The sequence below is a fragment of the Hyaena hyaena genome, unplaced genomic scaffold (assembly GCF_003009895.1).
Source record: "Hyaena hyaena isolate Hyena2069 unplaced genomic scaffold, ASM300989v1 scaffold_155, whole genome shotgun sequence".
Lineage (NCBI taxonomy): Eukaryota > Metazoa > Chordata > Mammalia > Carnivora > Hyaenidae > Hyaena > Hyaena hyaena.
Window position 1 is genome coordinate 1,580,888 of NW_024080787.1, and position 16,651 is coordinate 1,597,538.

The 16,651-nt window shown below is 53.2% G+C and overlaps 1 protein-coding gene across 1 annotated transcript in view; it reads right to left on the reverse strand.

Annotated features, from left to right (window-relative positions):
• The window catches only part of SEC14L5 (SEC14 like lipid binding 5), a 43,462-nt gene continuing 26,811 nt past the window's right edge, over positions 1-16,651 (reverse strand). The window contains exons 8-15 of the mRNA XM_039239229.1: positions 14,581-14,669; positions 14,417-14,487; positions 12,826-12,997; positions 8,797-8,931; positions 7,600-7,734; positions 7,034-7,261; positions 5,927-6,105; positions 1-3,690 (exon numbers count right to left, since the gene is read on the reverse strand). Coding sequence (XP_039095160.1) covers positions 3,582-3,690; positions 5,927-6,105; positions 7,034-7,261; positions 7,600-7,734; positions 8,797-8,931; positions 12,826-12,997; positions 14,417-14,487; positions 14,581-14,669 — 1,118 coding nt within the window. The 3' untranslated portion in view covers positions 1-3,581. The remainder of the gene's footprint in view (positions 3,691-5,926; positions 6,106-7,033; positions 7,262-7,599; positions 7,735-8,796; positions 8,932-12,825; positions 12,998-14,416; positions 14,488-14,580; positions 14,670-16,651) is intronic.

Here is a 16,651-nt window from a genome sequence, read left to right on the forward strand (position 1 = left end):
ATGCCTTTGTGTGGAGCAAATGATCAGGCAAACAAGGAACATCATGTTTTCCTGGCTGAAACAGAGTGTGTGGAACAGAATTAAAGTAGTCTCATCGAATGATTTGTTTCACAGGAGAAGCAATTCCAGAGTGCAGGGAGGGGGAAAAAAGGTCTCAGAATCCCCTTCTTTCAGCCTGTAGAGAGAACATTCTCCAGCTAGTTGGAGGAATGTTACTCCAAATGATGCTCTTCCAGATTAGTGGATTTGCCCAGAAAACGCAAGTAGTTTCTAAACGGGAAAGTAAGAGGAAAATAATATCCTGACACCCACTTTCCTCCGGATGCTCATGGTGCTGAGCCTTCTGTCCTGTGAAGAACAGTCCCAAGCAGGCATCCTCAAGAAGGAATCTGGAGTGTTTGAATGAGAAGCCTTTAATCATCAGGATAACCTCTGATGTTTGTCATGTGCTTCCTGTGTGCTGGGCACTGGGTTGCGGACTCCACAGCTGCTCTTATTCGCCCTACTACAACCCAGTGAATGAGGTAGGCGTGTCCCCCATTTTACAGATGAGGAAACTGAGGCACAGGGGAGTTAAGTCACCTGCTGGAGGTTACACAGCTACTGAAAAGAAGGCTGGGGCTTGAACCCCACCACGTCTAAATTTTAAGACCCAGGCTTCTAAACACAGTGCGTGAGCAGGGTCCTATTGCTAGTGGGTTGTTTCTGTCCTGCTCACCATGGGTTAATGAACAAGATAGAGAAAGAAGCGAGCCAAGGAGCTTCTAGCCCTGGGGTCTAGGGAAACACAGAGGTCAGGAACTCAGCAGCCCTTCCTTAGATTTTTAATTTCAAGCCTCCCAAATGTAGGAGAAACCCGGTGATTGATGTCGCTCTGGCATGGACCCCAGAGACCTCCAGCAAGTGAAGGGGACTGCAGCAGATGCTGCCGTGGCCGTGTGCTGCTTCTGTGGCCCAGCTCCCCTTTTCCTGGGGTGCCCTCCCCTCCCCTATCCTGTTGTTGCTTCTGGAGGAAATGTCAATCACAGGACCCCCAGCCCCATGGCTGGTACATCCACAGGAGCAAGTACTAGGCTGGAACAGGGCCAGTCAGAGCCTTCTGTGGGATGGGTCGGAAAAAGAATGTCTCTCTCAGCCTTAGAGATTGCGAGCCCTGTGGTTGTAGGCTGCGGCTGCTGCAGCCACCTTTCCCACCAGGTGGAAGAGAGGATGGGGCCAATGTGAGAAGAGATAGAGAGCCAGGAGGCCTGGGTGAGGTCGAGAGGATGAACATGTGCGCCTGAGGACACTGGGCTCCTGGATCCAGCCATACCTGCAGCAAGACCACCCTTAGCCATCCCAGTTACAGGACCCAGGGAAAATTCCCTTTGTTGGCTTAAGAAGTTTGAGCTGCAGCTTTCCCAAGGGAGAAAGAAAGAGCTCTCAGGGGGAGAAATGAGAGGGTCTGAGTCCCATCCCTTTTGTCAGGGCTGGACTGCTCACAGCAGATCCAAATAACAGTTGTCAAGCCACGTATAACCCCAAGTCAAGGAAAGGCTTCTCCATCCTTCCCTGGTGCTATCCCTAGACAGTTAATGTGCGGGGAGTGACAGGGTAGCCTACCTGAAAATGCTTCTAGGGTGCACCTGGGTTTTAGAGGCAAGCTAGGAATTCATCAGACAGGTGAAAATCACAGATTCCTCAGTGATAAATGCCTGGTGGCATGGGAGCAATTAGCTTTGAGAATGTCTCCAATCTCCCCCTGCCTCTTTCCCTCACGTGCACATGCACCTGGATGCAGGATGCAGTTCTGGGAGTTGTTCCTATACCTGAGGAGCGAACGGAGGTGGGTGAGACCCCCTCCCTGCAGGGAGGAGGGTGTCTCAGTCCTTGCTCTTTGCCCTGTCACGCTGAGACTGCATGGAGGCATGGACCCCATGGTTGTAAGCCCACCCCCTAGGCCAGGTGTTGCCCACAGATGATCCCCAGCTGTAAGCAAGGCTCCATGAGAAGAGTAACACGGAGTCAGTCAGCCCCAGATTGGCCACCCAGCTGCTGAGGGAGCCATGCCAGTGTGGTCCCTCCTAGGCTGATAATGTGAATGAGTGTTGGGGACCAGGTTGATAGAGGGTGAGGACTGGGGTGGCCCCCACCCAGGGGACACAGTTGTTTTGCTTTACATGGCAGCAGTGGCCCCATTTTGCCAACACTACCAAATACCTAAGGGAAGCTGGACACCCTGATTTCTGTGTGAAATGCTACAACTTTCCAGTCTCTCTTTAGGCAAAAACAAAAGCCCTCTCTGACTACAGTCTGCTGACTGGTAACCTCTGGCTCGTTACCTTTTTTTGGAGCCCAGGAAAAGAAAGGAGAAGTGTCCTCAAGCCCCAAGGATACCCAAAACTCTCCCATACATGAACTCAGGGAAAGTCTATCAAGAGCTGCTGGTGCCAGGGGTCAGACTTGCCCTAGGGCAGACACAACAAAGTCACAATGTCCTCCTCCCCATAGGGGACTCTGATGCAATGTTGAGATCCTGGATCCAGCCTTACCTGAAGCAAGAGATTCTGGTCTGGCCAGTTACGTGTGCTCATGACTGGTTACCCTTTTGTGGGGCTCGCTGTGACTTACAACCAAAAAAGTCATAATTAAACTGCTTCAAGGAAAGAAAAGGGCCTCCAGGAGAGTTTAATGGCAGCCAGAGCCGCTTCATCACTGCCTGGGCCTCTCCACCGTCCTCAGTTCAGCGGTGCTCAGGTTTCCTTCCTAGCCAAGCTCCGGGAAAATGGATTTCAGATCCAGGGTGAGCTGCTCCCCACAGAAAGTGGAGCCTGTAACTCATATAACTGCTCACCATGCATGTCTTGGGACACAGGGCATCGCTATGGAATCAGAGGTGAAAGCCGATCATTTCTGCCTACCCAGAATTCTTTCCCTGTTCTCGTCGGGTACCCTAGTGTTCCTAGAGGCAACCCCCTTGTGATTTTCAAGCCAGGTGGTCTGGCTTCAGGAGCAGGCATGTAGTCCAGGCAGGCCAATCACTGAAACCCCATCCCTGTATCATGATTGGTCCAGATGGGACACAGGACCCTGCTGACCAGTCTGTGTTCTCTGTTCCCCTTGCAACTGTGACTGGTTCAGGGACCAGTGTGGGGCCCAGGCGGGCCGATTTGACTCAATTCTGGGAGGTTGGATGGAACTTTGGGGGAGAGAGGTTCTCTTCCACAACTGAGCTGGGGGAAGGGAGGGAGCCTAATGGTGATGGGGCCCTCCGAGTGGGGAGGGCACCTGAGGAGGAGGCTGCCCCAGGGAAAGCAGAGCCAGAGGTGGAAGGAGGTGCTGAGCTTGATGACATCCCTGAGCTCCCAGACCAGGCAGACCCAAAGCTGGCTGACCCACTCCTTGGCTTTTTCTTACATAAAGCTCAAAGGAGATGGTTCTGTCCTTGCATCCTGAAGAGGGCATGAGCTGGATCACTGCCTCTGGCTCCAGATGCCCCAACTTAGTGTCCAGACCCAGGGCTGCAGCCCACATGGTCCCAGACCTCACGGGCACTTGAAATGTGGGAGGCGAGCGGGCTGCTCCACAGGGCTCAGTCCTAGCTATCTGGAGACCAGGGAGCTGCTGTGGGATTGGCCAGAAGAGGAGGAGGTGGTGGCGCTGAGCTGGGAGAAGCCGCTGGTACAGGATTCCAGGCTGGACATGGAGCCCCTGGGGAGGAAGGGCGTTGTATGCACATTACCTTCTGGCGTGACACAGCCCTGGGGCTCACACACAGCAGTGGAAAAGCTGGTGATGCTGCAAATGAGGCCCCAGGGCTCTTTCTACAAGGCTGGTAACCACCCCAGGCACAGAGGGCAAGTGTAGAGCAAAATGCAAGTGGAGTTATGGTGAGAAACGAGGCTCCACCCATTTTCCTGTCTGCCCTCCCCCACCCCCCCCCACCCCCCCCACAGAGCCCAGCCTACCAGTACCATCCAGGGGCTTCTCTGACCTGGGGATCTAGCATAGCCCGGGCAGTTCCTGACCCTATCTCTAGCCTCACCCCACCCCACCTCTGCAGCCTCCTTTCAGCTTCTCTGACACTCGCCTCCCATGTCAGGGAAACTGTGCAGGTGTCCACCTGCTGCCAGAAGCACTTTCTCTCCCGCCTGCTTCGTTTAGCTCACTCCTACTCCAGACTTCAGAGCAGCGCTCTCCAGGAGAACCTGTGAGATGATGCCGTGCTGTCCAGTGCAGCAGCCGTCAGCCACACGGGGCCCCCAGGCACTCAGAATGTGGCTCGTGTGGCTGAGGAACTGATTTTTTAATTTTATTGAGCTGTAATGGCTAAGTTTACATTGCTAACCTGTGGCTAGTAGCTCCCGATTTGGCCAGTGCAGACTTAGGGTCTGGCTACTCCGAGTGTGGTGTAGGGACCAGCACCACCAGCCCCTCCTGGAGCGTTAGAGCTGCAGACTCCCAGCCACCCCAGAGCTGCAGAATCTGCATTTTGACAAGCCCCTTGCCACGCCCTCCCCCCCCCGCCCCCCGATGTGTGTGCATGCCACCTAGGTCTCAACTCCAATGTAACTTCGCAGGTACCTCCCCCACATCCCCTGCCCACCTCATGCCAGGGCCCTAGTCTGGTGCTGACAATACCCTGTATTGAGGCTTCTGGCACCCCCTAGCTGTGTGACCTTGGACAAGGACCCCAGGCTGGAATGCCTTCATGGCACCCACTGCTGCTTATAATTACACACAGGTGTGATCGTGTGGTCTCCTGCTCTGTCTGTCTGGTCCCTCGGGGCCTGGCCCAACGCCTGCCTCTGAGGACACCCAGGAACTAGCCCTTGAACTGGTTTTCTTGTGAGGCTGTTGAAGCAGGACAGCAAGGCTACCCCACACTGATGAGACCAGACAGGCTGGCCCAGGCTGCCCCCTCTAGGCCTCCACCTGCCATCCAGGAGGCCAGCAGCCCCCAAGGCTGGAGTTTACATGTCTCTCCCCTGCATTGCTGCCCAGCAGCCAAAACAGGCCATTTCCCAAGGAGGAAATCACCAGCCCTCCCAGGCTGTGGGGGTCTCTTTGGAGTAAAGACGCTGGCTCAGTGTTTCCCGCGCGGGGCTGCATGTGCCCCTAGAATACTTGGAGTGCCACCTAGGACGTGACACCCTCCTGGAGCCTCAATTTGACTCCGTGGTAAAGAATATCAAGCATTATTGGTAGAAGGACACTAAGATAGACAAGTCATGAAGCAAGATGCAAGATCACATTTGTTTTTAAAAGATAAAATGTAAGGCCTTAAACTCTCCATCTCCTGACCCTGTTTCATTTTTGCTACCAAGTGCTTACTGTATGCCTCAGTGAAGGGTCGGCTTCCCCCCACTCTTTCAGCTTTATGACAACCCCATGACATAGGATTTCAACCGTCCCCATTTAACAGATGGGGAGCCTGAGGCTCAGACAGCTTCAGTGAGTTTGCCTGAGGTCACAGAGCAACCAGGAAGTGCTGGAGGCCTTAACCACTACACTTCCCTGACTCTCTGAAAGCAACACTTGGAGAGAGGTGTCTGTGAACACTCTAGAACAGTCTAAACCCTGTTTTATGGATTTCTAGGAGTCTGGGGACGTCCAAATATGAGGGTCTTGGGCTTCCCTTCCCCCACCAATCAATCTGGTATGTTGGACTTCTGTCCAGGGTTTCATTTAAAGGGGAGATCCTGCAGCTGAGGCAGAGTTTGGACATTGTGTTCAGTCTGGTTGCTCACACAGGTGCTGAAACACAGGAGAATTTTAACAATGCCAGTGCTGGGGCCCTGCCCCTGGACAAGCTCAAAGGTAAGTGGAGGTGAATCTAGTGGCCCCAGCCCAGAAGGAAGGGGCCTCATGAGTGCTGGGCGCCTGGCCTAGAGGGGAGTCAGGGAGGGCCCTTCCTGCCCAGGCTTCCCTCCCCAGCCCCTCCTACCTGAAGTCCTCAGACGCCAGCACCTCATAGTAGTAGAGGAGTTTGCACTTGGGGCCAGGGCTGTGCAGGGCCGTGAGGACGTCCTCCACGCCTGGGAGGCTGCAGGCCACATTGCCCGGGGGGCTGTGCATTTGCCACTGGAGCAAGTAGGTGCCAGGCCAGCGGGTCACATGGGAGCCCTGAAACACAGCAGCCGCGCCTGAGGCTCTGGTCCTCCTGCGGACGGGAGCCCCTTACTGAACCAATCCACCAGCGGGTCTTCCTCTCAGTCAGGGGCCTCCCGAAGTCATCGTTGACCCCTCTGCTGTTACCCCCATATCCCTGGGCACAGAGAGCCTCCCTCTGAATGTGGCGGGAGTGCAGGCCTGGAGTGGAGGATTATGGTTGCACGGCAACAGGTGCAGTTGAATTAAATGCCTGGACTTTGCTGGGCTTTTGTTCTGCTGAGTGTGGTTTGCAGATGAGATCCAGGCAGGGACTGGGGCAGAGAGCTGGCAGGTTGGTTAGAGTTAGTTGAGGGCCTGAACGGTGAGAATGAGGGCTGGCAGTGCTGGTGCGTGAGGTGCAAGACAGCCTGAGGCTCAGGGAACCTTCGGAGAGATCTGCAGTGCTCCCCAGAGCTTGTGTGTGCAGTATGGCTGAGCGAGAGAGCGAGCGAGGCCAGTGATGTGAGACAAGCACTGGAGAGTGGAGAATGCGGGGGGCTCATGTTCATGTTCCACAGCGCATATGAGTTCTGTTTCCAGACTTAGTGCATCTCTGTTGCATAGTTTCTGAAGCTCACACGTCAGAAACCACTGAGAGAAGGTGAGGGATGCAGAGTCCAGGCCTCACGCCCAGAGGTTCTGAGTTACCCCCCAACCCTGGCATGGGGCCTGGCGACCTGCATCTTTGACAAGAGTCCCAGGGGATTCTGAGGCGGGGGTCCTGGGAGGTCCCCAGAGTCCCAGATCTGCCTGGTTCTGTCTTTCTCCCCGATCATCCCACAGGGTCTCGAAGGCCAAAGGCCAGATGCAGTTCATCTACTTCGGTGCTCCCAGAACCCTGGCACACCGTGGACACTCAGTCCTGAGTGATGAATGAACAAATGAACAAAGGAATTCGTACCTGGATGCTCTCCCCTTCCCGGCAGACAAGGGGGGCCTCCACGCGGCTGTAATCCACACCTAGGACCCAGCCTTTGTCTGTCAGCTGCCCGCCGGCCCTGGCCCCAGGCTCCTGGGGTCCAGGCCTGGGCACCTGCTTGCTGTGGTACAGGCTGAACACCACGTCCCCTCTCAGGATGTCAAAGTCCCAGGTGATGACTGACTCGCCCTCCAGAATCTCCACGGCAACCTGCATGGGGAAGGGCATGGTCTGAGAGTCCGACCTGGAACCCCACCAGGAGTGGGGAGCGGGGATGGGGGGTCAGCTGCAATAGGTGCTGTGGGTGCCCACCTGGGCCTTCATCTGCCCACGGGCCACGCCCTGCACAGCCCAGCACCCCCCTGGGATCAGGCTGGGCAAGACTTGGCTACACCACCCCTTTGCTTACACCCGGCCTGGGCTACCTTACAGGTTTCTCCTGAGAGCTCACCCTAGCACAAGAACCCTTATCTCAGGCTCTGCTTCAGGGGACCCTGACCTAAAACCACACAGCAGCCCAGTGGGCCCCCCCGGCCAGTTCCCAGCACCTCATGGGGGGCCCCTCGGAGCACGCTGGCCGACTGGTAGGTCTCCCTCCACTGCCGCAGCTGGTCCGTGTGCTCCTGCTCCTCTTCTGTAAGGTAGAGGGATTTGGGGACCAGCCCTCCTTCGGGGACATTGCACTGGGGGATAGAGACAAAAGTGGCAGGTCAGGACCCAGCCGGCCTGGCTGACCCACAGGAGGGTACTTTGTGACCCCTGAAACTGCACTTACAACGGTGGCCCCACAGCGAGTAGGGTACAGGGGCTCTCGTGATCTCATTTAATCTCCAAAACCACAATGCAGTAGGAACTCTTATTTTTTCCTGTCACAGAGGAGGAAAATGGAAGCCCAGAGAGGTCAAGCCACTTGCCTGAGATCACACAGCAGAAAGTGGCTGAGCCTGGACACAAACACACATTTATCAGGGCCCCTAGGCTCATATCTCTTATTGCCATGCTGGCCTTACAGGCCCATTTGCTAAACATAAATCATGTATAGGTATCTCAACAGGTGGAGAAAATGGACACGCTTGGCAGAATTCCTAGGAAATGCCTTTTTTTACTCGGAAATCATGTGCGCTTCGAGTTTGGTATTGTTAGTAGAGGGAGAGGGGCCTGCCCTCCCACAGCCAGATGAGATAAGACAGTTGTGACCCAGGGTCACCCCTGCCTGTGTCATCTCAGTCCCAGGGGGAGGCAGTAAAAGGGGTCTGTTGCTGCTTACCCTTGAAGCAGTTGGCCCATCTAAACACTCCATGAGGATGTGGGTTGGGAATAAATCCCTTTGGGTACACAGGCTCCTGGGTCCAGGCCACTGGGATGTTTGAGTCACCTCTCTCAACAGCAGAGGGCGCAAAGTCAGCAGGTAAACTCTGACTGCTGCCTAGCAATGAACTGCATGGGGAATACTGGGGTAAACTTTTGACTGGCCTGGTCTCTGGTCTTCTAGAAACTTCCATCTGATCACTATGATTGAAAACCCAAAGAAAGGCCCCTCCTTTGGACAGGATTCAACTCTCTTTGGGGAAGCTTCTAAAACAAGCCTTGCCCCCCCAAAAAAGAAAGCATGGCCTCTCCAGGTACCAGCACCCACACAGGACAGAGTCCCCCCTCCAGCCTCCATGGACCTCTGCAGCCCTGCCCCAGCAATCCCTGCCCCCCTCCCCGAGGCCACGGCCCAGGGCCTGCAGCCGCACACTCACCACACACTCTCCCCCTAGGAAGTCGGGGATCACTTCTCTATCTAAGTAGTCCACGAGGCCTCCTGGGCCCTGGTAATTGCTGCCACTGTAGATCAGGAACTTCTGCCTCGTGTTCTCATTGATGAAGGGGCTGATCTGAAGTGAGAAAGAGGAGACCAGAGGGAAAGGTGATTTTCGTTTTTTGTGTGTTACTGAGACGTAATTCACATGACAAAGAATTAACCATTTTCTCTCTCTCTTTTTTAAGTTTTTATTTAAGTAATCCCTACACCCAACATGGCTGGGGCTCAAACTCAGGACGCTGAGATCAGACATCACATGCTCTTCCAACTGAGCCAGCCAGGTACCCCAGAATTAACCATTTTAAAATCAACAATTCAGTGGCTTTTAGTTCATTCACTATGTTGTACAACTACCACTTTCCTGTAATTCCAAGACTTTTCTTCACCCCAAATGGAAACTCCATTCCTTTTTAAAAAATTTTTTTAATGTTTATTAATTTTTGAGAGACAGAGTTCAAGTGTGGGAGAGCAGAGAGAGGGAAACAAAATCTGAAGCAGGCTCCAGGCTCTGAGCTGTCAGCACAGAGCCCGAAGCAGGGCTCGAACTCACGGACTGCAAAATCATGACCTGAGCTAAAGTCGGACGCCCAACCAATTGAGCCACCCAGGCGCCCTGAAACCCAGTTCCTTTTAGACATTAATACACATTAGCAGTCACGCCCCAGCCCTCTCCCTCCAGCTCCTGGCAACCACCAGGCAGCTTTCTGTCTCTATGGATTTGCTTGTTCCGGACATTTCACAGAAATGGAATCATCTGGTATGTGGCCTTCTGTGACTGGCTTCTCTCCCTCAGTATGATGTTTTTTCTAGGTTCATCCACGTTGTAGCACAGATCACTATTCCGTTCCTTTTTATGGCTGAATAACATTCTGCTGTATGGATGATCCTTTTTTGTTTACCACACGTGGAAAATATTTCAACACCCAACTCTAAGCTGCATGTGGATCCATTTTCTTTTTCAGCGCAGTCCATCCCCCCACCCCCACCCATGATGATGGTGTGGTGTCTGCGGAAGGAAGGAAGGACTCAGCATTGGCAGGGCACAAGCCAATTCAGCGAGGAGTACCACAGGAACTGGGGAGCCCACCTGGGTGGTCGCCCTCCTTCAGCCTCCACCCCGGGAAGCAGTCACCTGCCAGCCTCGCAACCCGGTTCCATGCCATTGGCTTCCATCCGGTGTGGCCACTGGGTGGGGGGGAGATGGCAGCAGCCAGAGATGGGAGGTAGGAACAAAGAGAGAGGCCAGGGTGCTTCTTCGCCCACTCCACCCGCCTCAGTGCCCCTGGACACACCCACCCCCTACCCCATTCCAGCTCGAGGCTCAGGCTCCCTAGGTAACAAAGCCATCCCCTCCCTTTGTGCCTCCGGCCCCCGGTGGTCAGGGGTCACTGCACGGTCTAGCCCCTGGGGCTTTTCCCTCCTGCCCATATCTCTGCAAGGAGTTCTTTCATGCTATATCCCCATTAATCCACTAGAGTGAATCCCACTTCTGGCCAGAACCCTGGGTGACTGGCTCCCACCCCTACCCAATACACGTCTTAGAAGTCTCCAAACAGTAAGAATTTCATTTTCACAAAGTTCAGGATATTTCAAGATAAAAAGCTTCAGTAGCAGGCCCTGCCTGTCCCTCCTACAGCTCTGCTCCTCAGCCCAGCCCCACCAGAGCCCTGAAGTAGCCACAGGAGCCAAAGAACATTCTGCCCCAGAAATCTGCTCACATCCTCTCCTGCTGACAACCCTCCGTGGCTCCCTACTGCCCCAGGATGAAGACCCACCTTCGCCACAGCCTGGACTCGGCAGCCACTGGTCCCTGAGCATTTTCCTGGCTTCTGCCAGGGCCACTGGCCTTTCTGCTACTTTGTGTTCCAGTCACCCGACACTGGTTTCTCAGTTTCTCAAAAGCGTCACATACAGTCATCCAGGCTTTTGCCCTTCCTGTGTGGGTTGCCTGCCCCACCTGTCTCCCCCACCCTTCCCTGCATGACTCCTGCTTCTTCCTTGGGGCTCAGCCACTTGTTACCTCTGAGGGACCTTCCTCAGTTCCTCAATCTAAATCACCCACACTGCACTACCCCTGCCTGACTCGGCCTCTCCAAGAACACTGAACGTCCCCATGCCCTTGTCACAGGGAACTATGAGACGTTTCCTTGTGTGACATTATCTGCTTTATCTCTCCCCGTCCTGTCACAGTTGGGGAGAGATACAGTGGATGTCTTGTTTACCCCAAATTCCAGGGCCTGGAAAGGTGTCTGGCACATAGTAGGTGCTTAGTGAAACACTACATCCACGTAACTCCCAAATCTCTACCCTGATTGAACCTCAACTCATAACAGCTCTTTCCAGGCTTTCTTGGGCACTGAATCCTCGGGGCACTGGGTAAGATGCTCAGGGTCTGCAGGACGGGGGGGTGGGGGGGACTGGCACTCTGCACTGGCCTGTGGACCACCAGTGGTTTTCAACTGTCAGTGACAACCTGCTAATGGGTGTGAGGTCAATTTAGCACATTGTGGCTAGACTATTGTTTTTATCTTTTTTAATTTATTTTTTTTTTAAGAGAGCGAGAGCATGTGTGTGCAAGCAGGAGATAGGGGCAGAGTGGAGGAGGGAGGGAGAGAGAGAAAGAGAGAGAGAGAGAGAGAGAGAGAGAGAGAGAGAATCTTAGGCAGGCTCAACACTCCATGCAGAGCCCAGTCCTGGGATCATGACCTGAGCTGCAATGAAAAGTTGGAGACTCAACCAACTGAGCCACCCAAGCGCCCCCGTGACTAGCTTATTTTTCATGGAATGGAATAAAAGAGCAAAGAGAGGGGCAGCTGGGCAGCTCAGCTGGTTAAGCATCCAACTTAAGTTCAGTTCATGATCTTGCGGTTCATGAGTTCGAGCCCCACGTCAGGCTCCGTGCTGACAGCTCAGAGCCTGGAGCTGCTTCGGATTCTGTGTCTCCCTCTCTCTCTCTGCTGCCCACCCCTGCCTCGTGCTCTGTCTCTCTCTCAAAAATAAAACATTGAAAAAATAGCAAAGAGGATGTTGCACATCGTTAAGGTGAACTTCTCTTGCAGACCTGTTCCAGGTGCGTGTGTGAGTTGGGTTGTAACCTAACATGTATTTCTTACTGTGGGTCTTGAGCTAAAAGTTTTAAAGCCCCTGCAGCAGAGGATCCCAACCCCCCTCAGAGCCAGGTCACGGGAGCCCCGGGAACACTATACAGTTCTGAATGTGACTCCAGCGTCTACAAAGCAGGACAACAGATACATAAATCCTGGTGTGTCCACACAGTGGACTAGTACTAGGCCATGAAAAGGCATGAAGTTCTGATATGTTACACCCTGGATGAATCTGAAATCATTATGCCTAGGGAGAGAAATCAGATGCAAAACGCCTTGTGTGATTTCACTTCTGTGACATACTTAGAACAGGCAAATCCATAGAGACACAAAGCTGACTGACGGCTGCTGGGAGCTGGGGCGCGGGGGCGCGGGAGCTGCTGGGGACACGGGGGGCGCTGGGGGCACTGTGGGCGCTGGGGGCGCAGGGGGGCCATGGGGATGCGGGGGTGCTGGGGACACCGGGGACATGGGGGCACGGGGCTGCGGGGGGCACAGGGGGCATGGGGGCACTGGGGGCATGGGGGCGTGGGGGGCACAGGGGACATGGGGGCACGGGGGCACGGGGGCGCGGGGGCACTGGGGGCGCAGGGAGAGGAAGGAATGCTGATGGACACAGGGTTTCCTTTGGGGGTGCTGATAATGTTCTGGAACTAAAAGGTGGGATGGTTGCACAGCTCTGGGAATATACGAAAAACCACTGGAAAGAGTGAACTTGGAAAGAGTGAACCTTAGAGTAAATGAGTTGCATCTCAGTAAAGCTGTTAGTTAGAAGAAATGACACAGAACAAACAGGCAGAGGGAACCCCCTTCCCATCTGGGCCTGGACGGGGGAGGGGTCTGGCCGGGCCGCCTGCTCTCACCAGCGTCCAGAGCACGGGGAAGACGCGGGGGGCTCGCACGATGAGCAGCCGGCCCAGGGTCTCAGGGTAGTTGTCCTCGACCACCTCAATCATCCGCAGCAGGGCCTTCACCCCCGGCCGCCAAAGGTGCCGCATGTTGAGACCCTCCAGGTCCACCAGGCAGGTCCAGGAGCTGTAGCAGATGGTCCCCTCACTGCAGCCTCTCTGCACATCCCAGGCACCCCCCCACCCCACACAGCCTGGGGGCAGGGCTGGGGGGCTGGCAGACAGGACACAGAAGGCTCAGGAAGCCAGGGCTAGGAGTAGAGGGGTAGGGCCACAGGACACACTTGTGGATCCTACCCCCGCCCCAGCCCTAGGCTGGGAAGGCCATGTGGTGAGGAGGGTCAGTGCACGGCCTCTGAGGCTAGCACCTGAATTCAAGTGTCACTTCCATCCCCTGAGAGCCGTGTGACACGGGCAGCCTCCTCATCAGGACAGTGGCAGTGACAGTAACAGTCCCCATCTCAAGCAATTGTTACGATTAAATGAGATAATGTACGTGAAGCTCTCTGCAAGGACCGGCCATAGCACGCGCTCGATCAAAGCGAGCATTGGTACCAATTGTTGAAAAGGCGCTGACTGCTAAGTAGTGCGAACGCGAAGAGCACTCACTCCAGAGCCAGACAGCCTGGACTCAAATCCCAGCACTGCCGCCTGCAACTTGGCCAAGTTACTTAACCTCTCTGTGCTTCCATTTCATCAGAACTAATTCATTAGGAAAATGACTGTTCTACTGCAGTGGCCCAGGAGCCCCTCCATACTGACGTTCCTTTCATCCACGCCGCCGCAAGCCGTCCCTGGTGAATTCCACTTCAGATCAGGACCCTGATGTTAATGATCAATTTTCCACCCCAGCCAAAGTACATCCCCTTAGGAAAGGCTCCAAAGGGCAAGGGAACTTGATTTCACAAAGATCAGGCCATTTCGGGGTAAAAAGTTGCAGCGGCAGGTCCCCCCGGCCCCTCCCTCCCAGACGTGAATCAGGTACGATTTCCCAGTTCACCTGATGCAGAGCAAGCATTACACACACATTGTGTTATCTCCATGGACGTGGCTTCTGATAATCCACGAAGATACCTTGGGACTCGCGATGTTATTCGCACATCACAGATGAGCAAGCTATAGCTCAGAAAGGTTTATGCCACTGTAAGTACTCATGTGGGAAACTGAGGAGTCTGGGGAAGTCGGACGAGGATTACTGGATGTGCCATGACACCTGTGAGTCCACCTGCCCGGGAGGCAGAGTCAAAGTGTCACCTGGGGTGGCAGAGCCGGCCTCAAAAGGCCCCCGGGGTAATGTCCTTGAGCCCGAGGCAGACAGGAACTTACCCACTTAGCAACAGCCTTGGATGAGCACCACCACTCTGAACCTCAGTGTCCCTCTCCATAAAGAACAGGGACAATAGCAGGTCCTGTCTCACAGGACCACTGAACAGATTAAGTGAGGACATTCCTATAAAGGGCAGAGCACGCCACCTGGCCCAGGGTCTGTGCCCAGTGAACTTGGCTGTTTTTACTCTTTCGGGGGAATCCTGGCTGGGGTTCTTACCTGATGGGATGGCCAAACTGCTTTGTGTTCCCTTCGCATCTCTTCTGTCCTTCCTCGTTGACGGAAAGAACCTGGAAAGTAGAGATTGTACTGGCAAACATTCACTTGGCTCCCCCTCCCCTACAGGCAGCCCTGGGGTCCGGGGAGAGGGGACCCCTACTCACGTGCTTCAGCAGCGCCTCCTCCCCCACAGCCTTCATCAAACCCTTGGTGTCCATGTGGCCCAGGCGCAGGATATAGAGAGGGCGGCCGTCTTTGTAGGGAGGCCCAGTAAACAGAAGGGACGTTATTTCAGGGGTGCTGGTGGGAGGGGAGGCCCAAACTTCTCTTGGGAGAAGGCAGTGCCAGGCTGTGGCTCAGCCTGCCCCCTCCCGTCCATTTATTTGCAAATGCTCTGCCTGCTCCCAAGAGGGGTTGACACCAGTTATGGTGATAGAAGCAAAGTGTCCAGGTGTCAAAGAGACAGACTGACATCATGAGGAAATTGGGTGAGGGGCTTGAGGGAACTCTGTATGACCTTGGAAACATTTCTGAAAACCTGCCCTAAAATTAAATGTTTACCTTAAAGCCTTTTATTTTTTTTAATTATTCTTAATGTTCATTTATTTATTTTGAGAGAGCGCCCAAGTGAGGAAGGGGCAGAGAGAGAGAGAATCCCCAAAAGGCTCATACTGTCAGCACAGAGCCCAACGCTGGGCTTGATCCCAAAAATCATGAGATCATGACCTGAGCTGAAATCAAGAGTCAGACACTTGGGGCATCTAGATGGCTCAGTCAGTTAAGCAACTGACTCTTGATCTTTATGTTTATCTTGTCGGGCTTTATGTTGACAGTGTGGAGCCTGGTTGAGATTCTCTCTCTCTCTCCCTCTCTCTCTGCTCCTCCCTCCCTTGAGCTCACTCTCTCTCTCTCTCTCAAAATGAATAAATGAACATTAAAAAATCAGACACTGGACCAACTGAGCCACCCAGGCACCCCTAAAGCTTTTTAAAAAAATATATATGAACCATGTTATGAAGGAATATGGAGAGAGTGGATAACATTGGTTCCCTTCGCCTTCTATCAGTCAAAGCAAATAGGAAAAATAAGAAATTATATACGATACAATCCACTCTTGTTATTCATGGTTGTGATGTTTTCTAAAGTCACCTTGAACGCTGAATCCAGAAACGCTGAAGCATCACTTCCAGGAAAAATATGGGGTAAGGTCCTTGCAAGCCTCTAGACAGAACATTTTTGTCAACTGATCAATACATAACTTTATTCTCTGTGTGTTACTTTTAAGGACACCTTATTGAGTATATACTGTTGATTCATTAACATTGAACTCATGGCCAGCAGCACCACACTAAGCCTGAAGGAAGCTTATCTAACATTTTCTCCATGAGTCACAGCCTTCTTGTGCCTCGGAATACTAGCCAGCACTCCTGCATTATGCCTGGGGGCCATTTTAAGCAGCAAAATCATCCAAAAAAATGCAAAAAAAAAAAAAAAAGTAGCACTAAGTAGATTTTAAAAAGGGCTCTTGTTAACAGTATAAGAACTGAAAGAAAAATGTTAGAAGGACATCTTGGTCAACCTCAGTAGGGGACACAGAGCAGATGACTCCTACTTTCAGCCACTCCGCACATGATCGTAATTGACCGCAAAAGCACGGTGAGTACTGACTTGAGGGTTACAAATAAATTGTGGTAAGCAGGCAAATTCTCAAATAAGGAATCCATGAATAATGAGAATTGACCGTATATTAAAATAAAGTGTTCGAACCAGTCCTTCAGGAGAGTAACCCACTCACCCTAATCAATATATATAAATCTTTACATAAAGGGCATTGAAGAGCATTCTAGGCACTGGCATCAAGGGCAGTTTAATAAAAAACCGAGAGGGAAGTTATTTGTAGCAGGTTGAATAGTGTCCCCCAAACATTCACGTCCACCCAGAACCTTTGAATGTGATCTTATTTGGAAACAGTCTGCAGGTCAAATTAGTTAAGGACCTGGAGATGAAATCCTACTGGACCAGAGTGGGCCCTAAATTCAGTGACCTGGGATCTTTATAAGAAGAGGAGAGGACACAGAGACATCCAGAAAAAAGCCACATGAGACAGGCAGACGCCTGGGGTCACCAAGTGCTGGACGAGATTCACCGCAGGGAGCACAGCCCTGCCCACCTTGATTTGGGGTTTCTGCCTTCAGAACTGTGGGAAGATAGGTCTCTCTTGCCTTAAGGCACCCA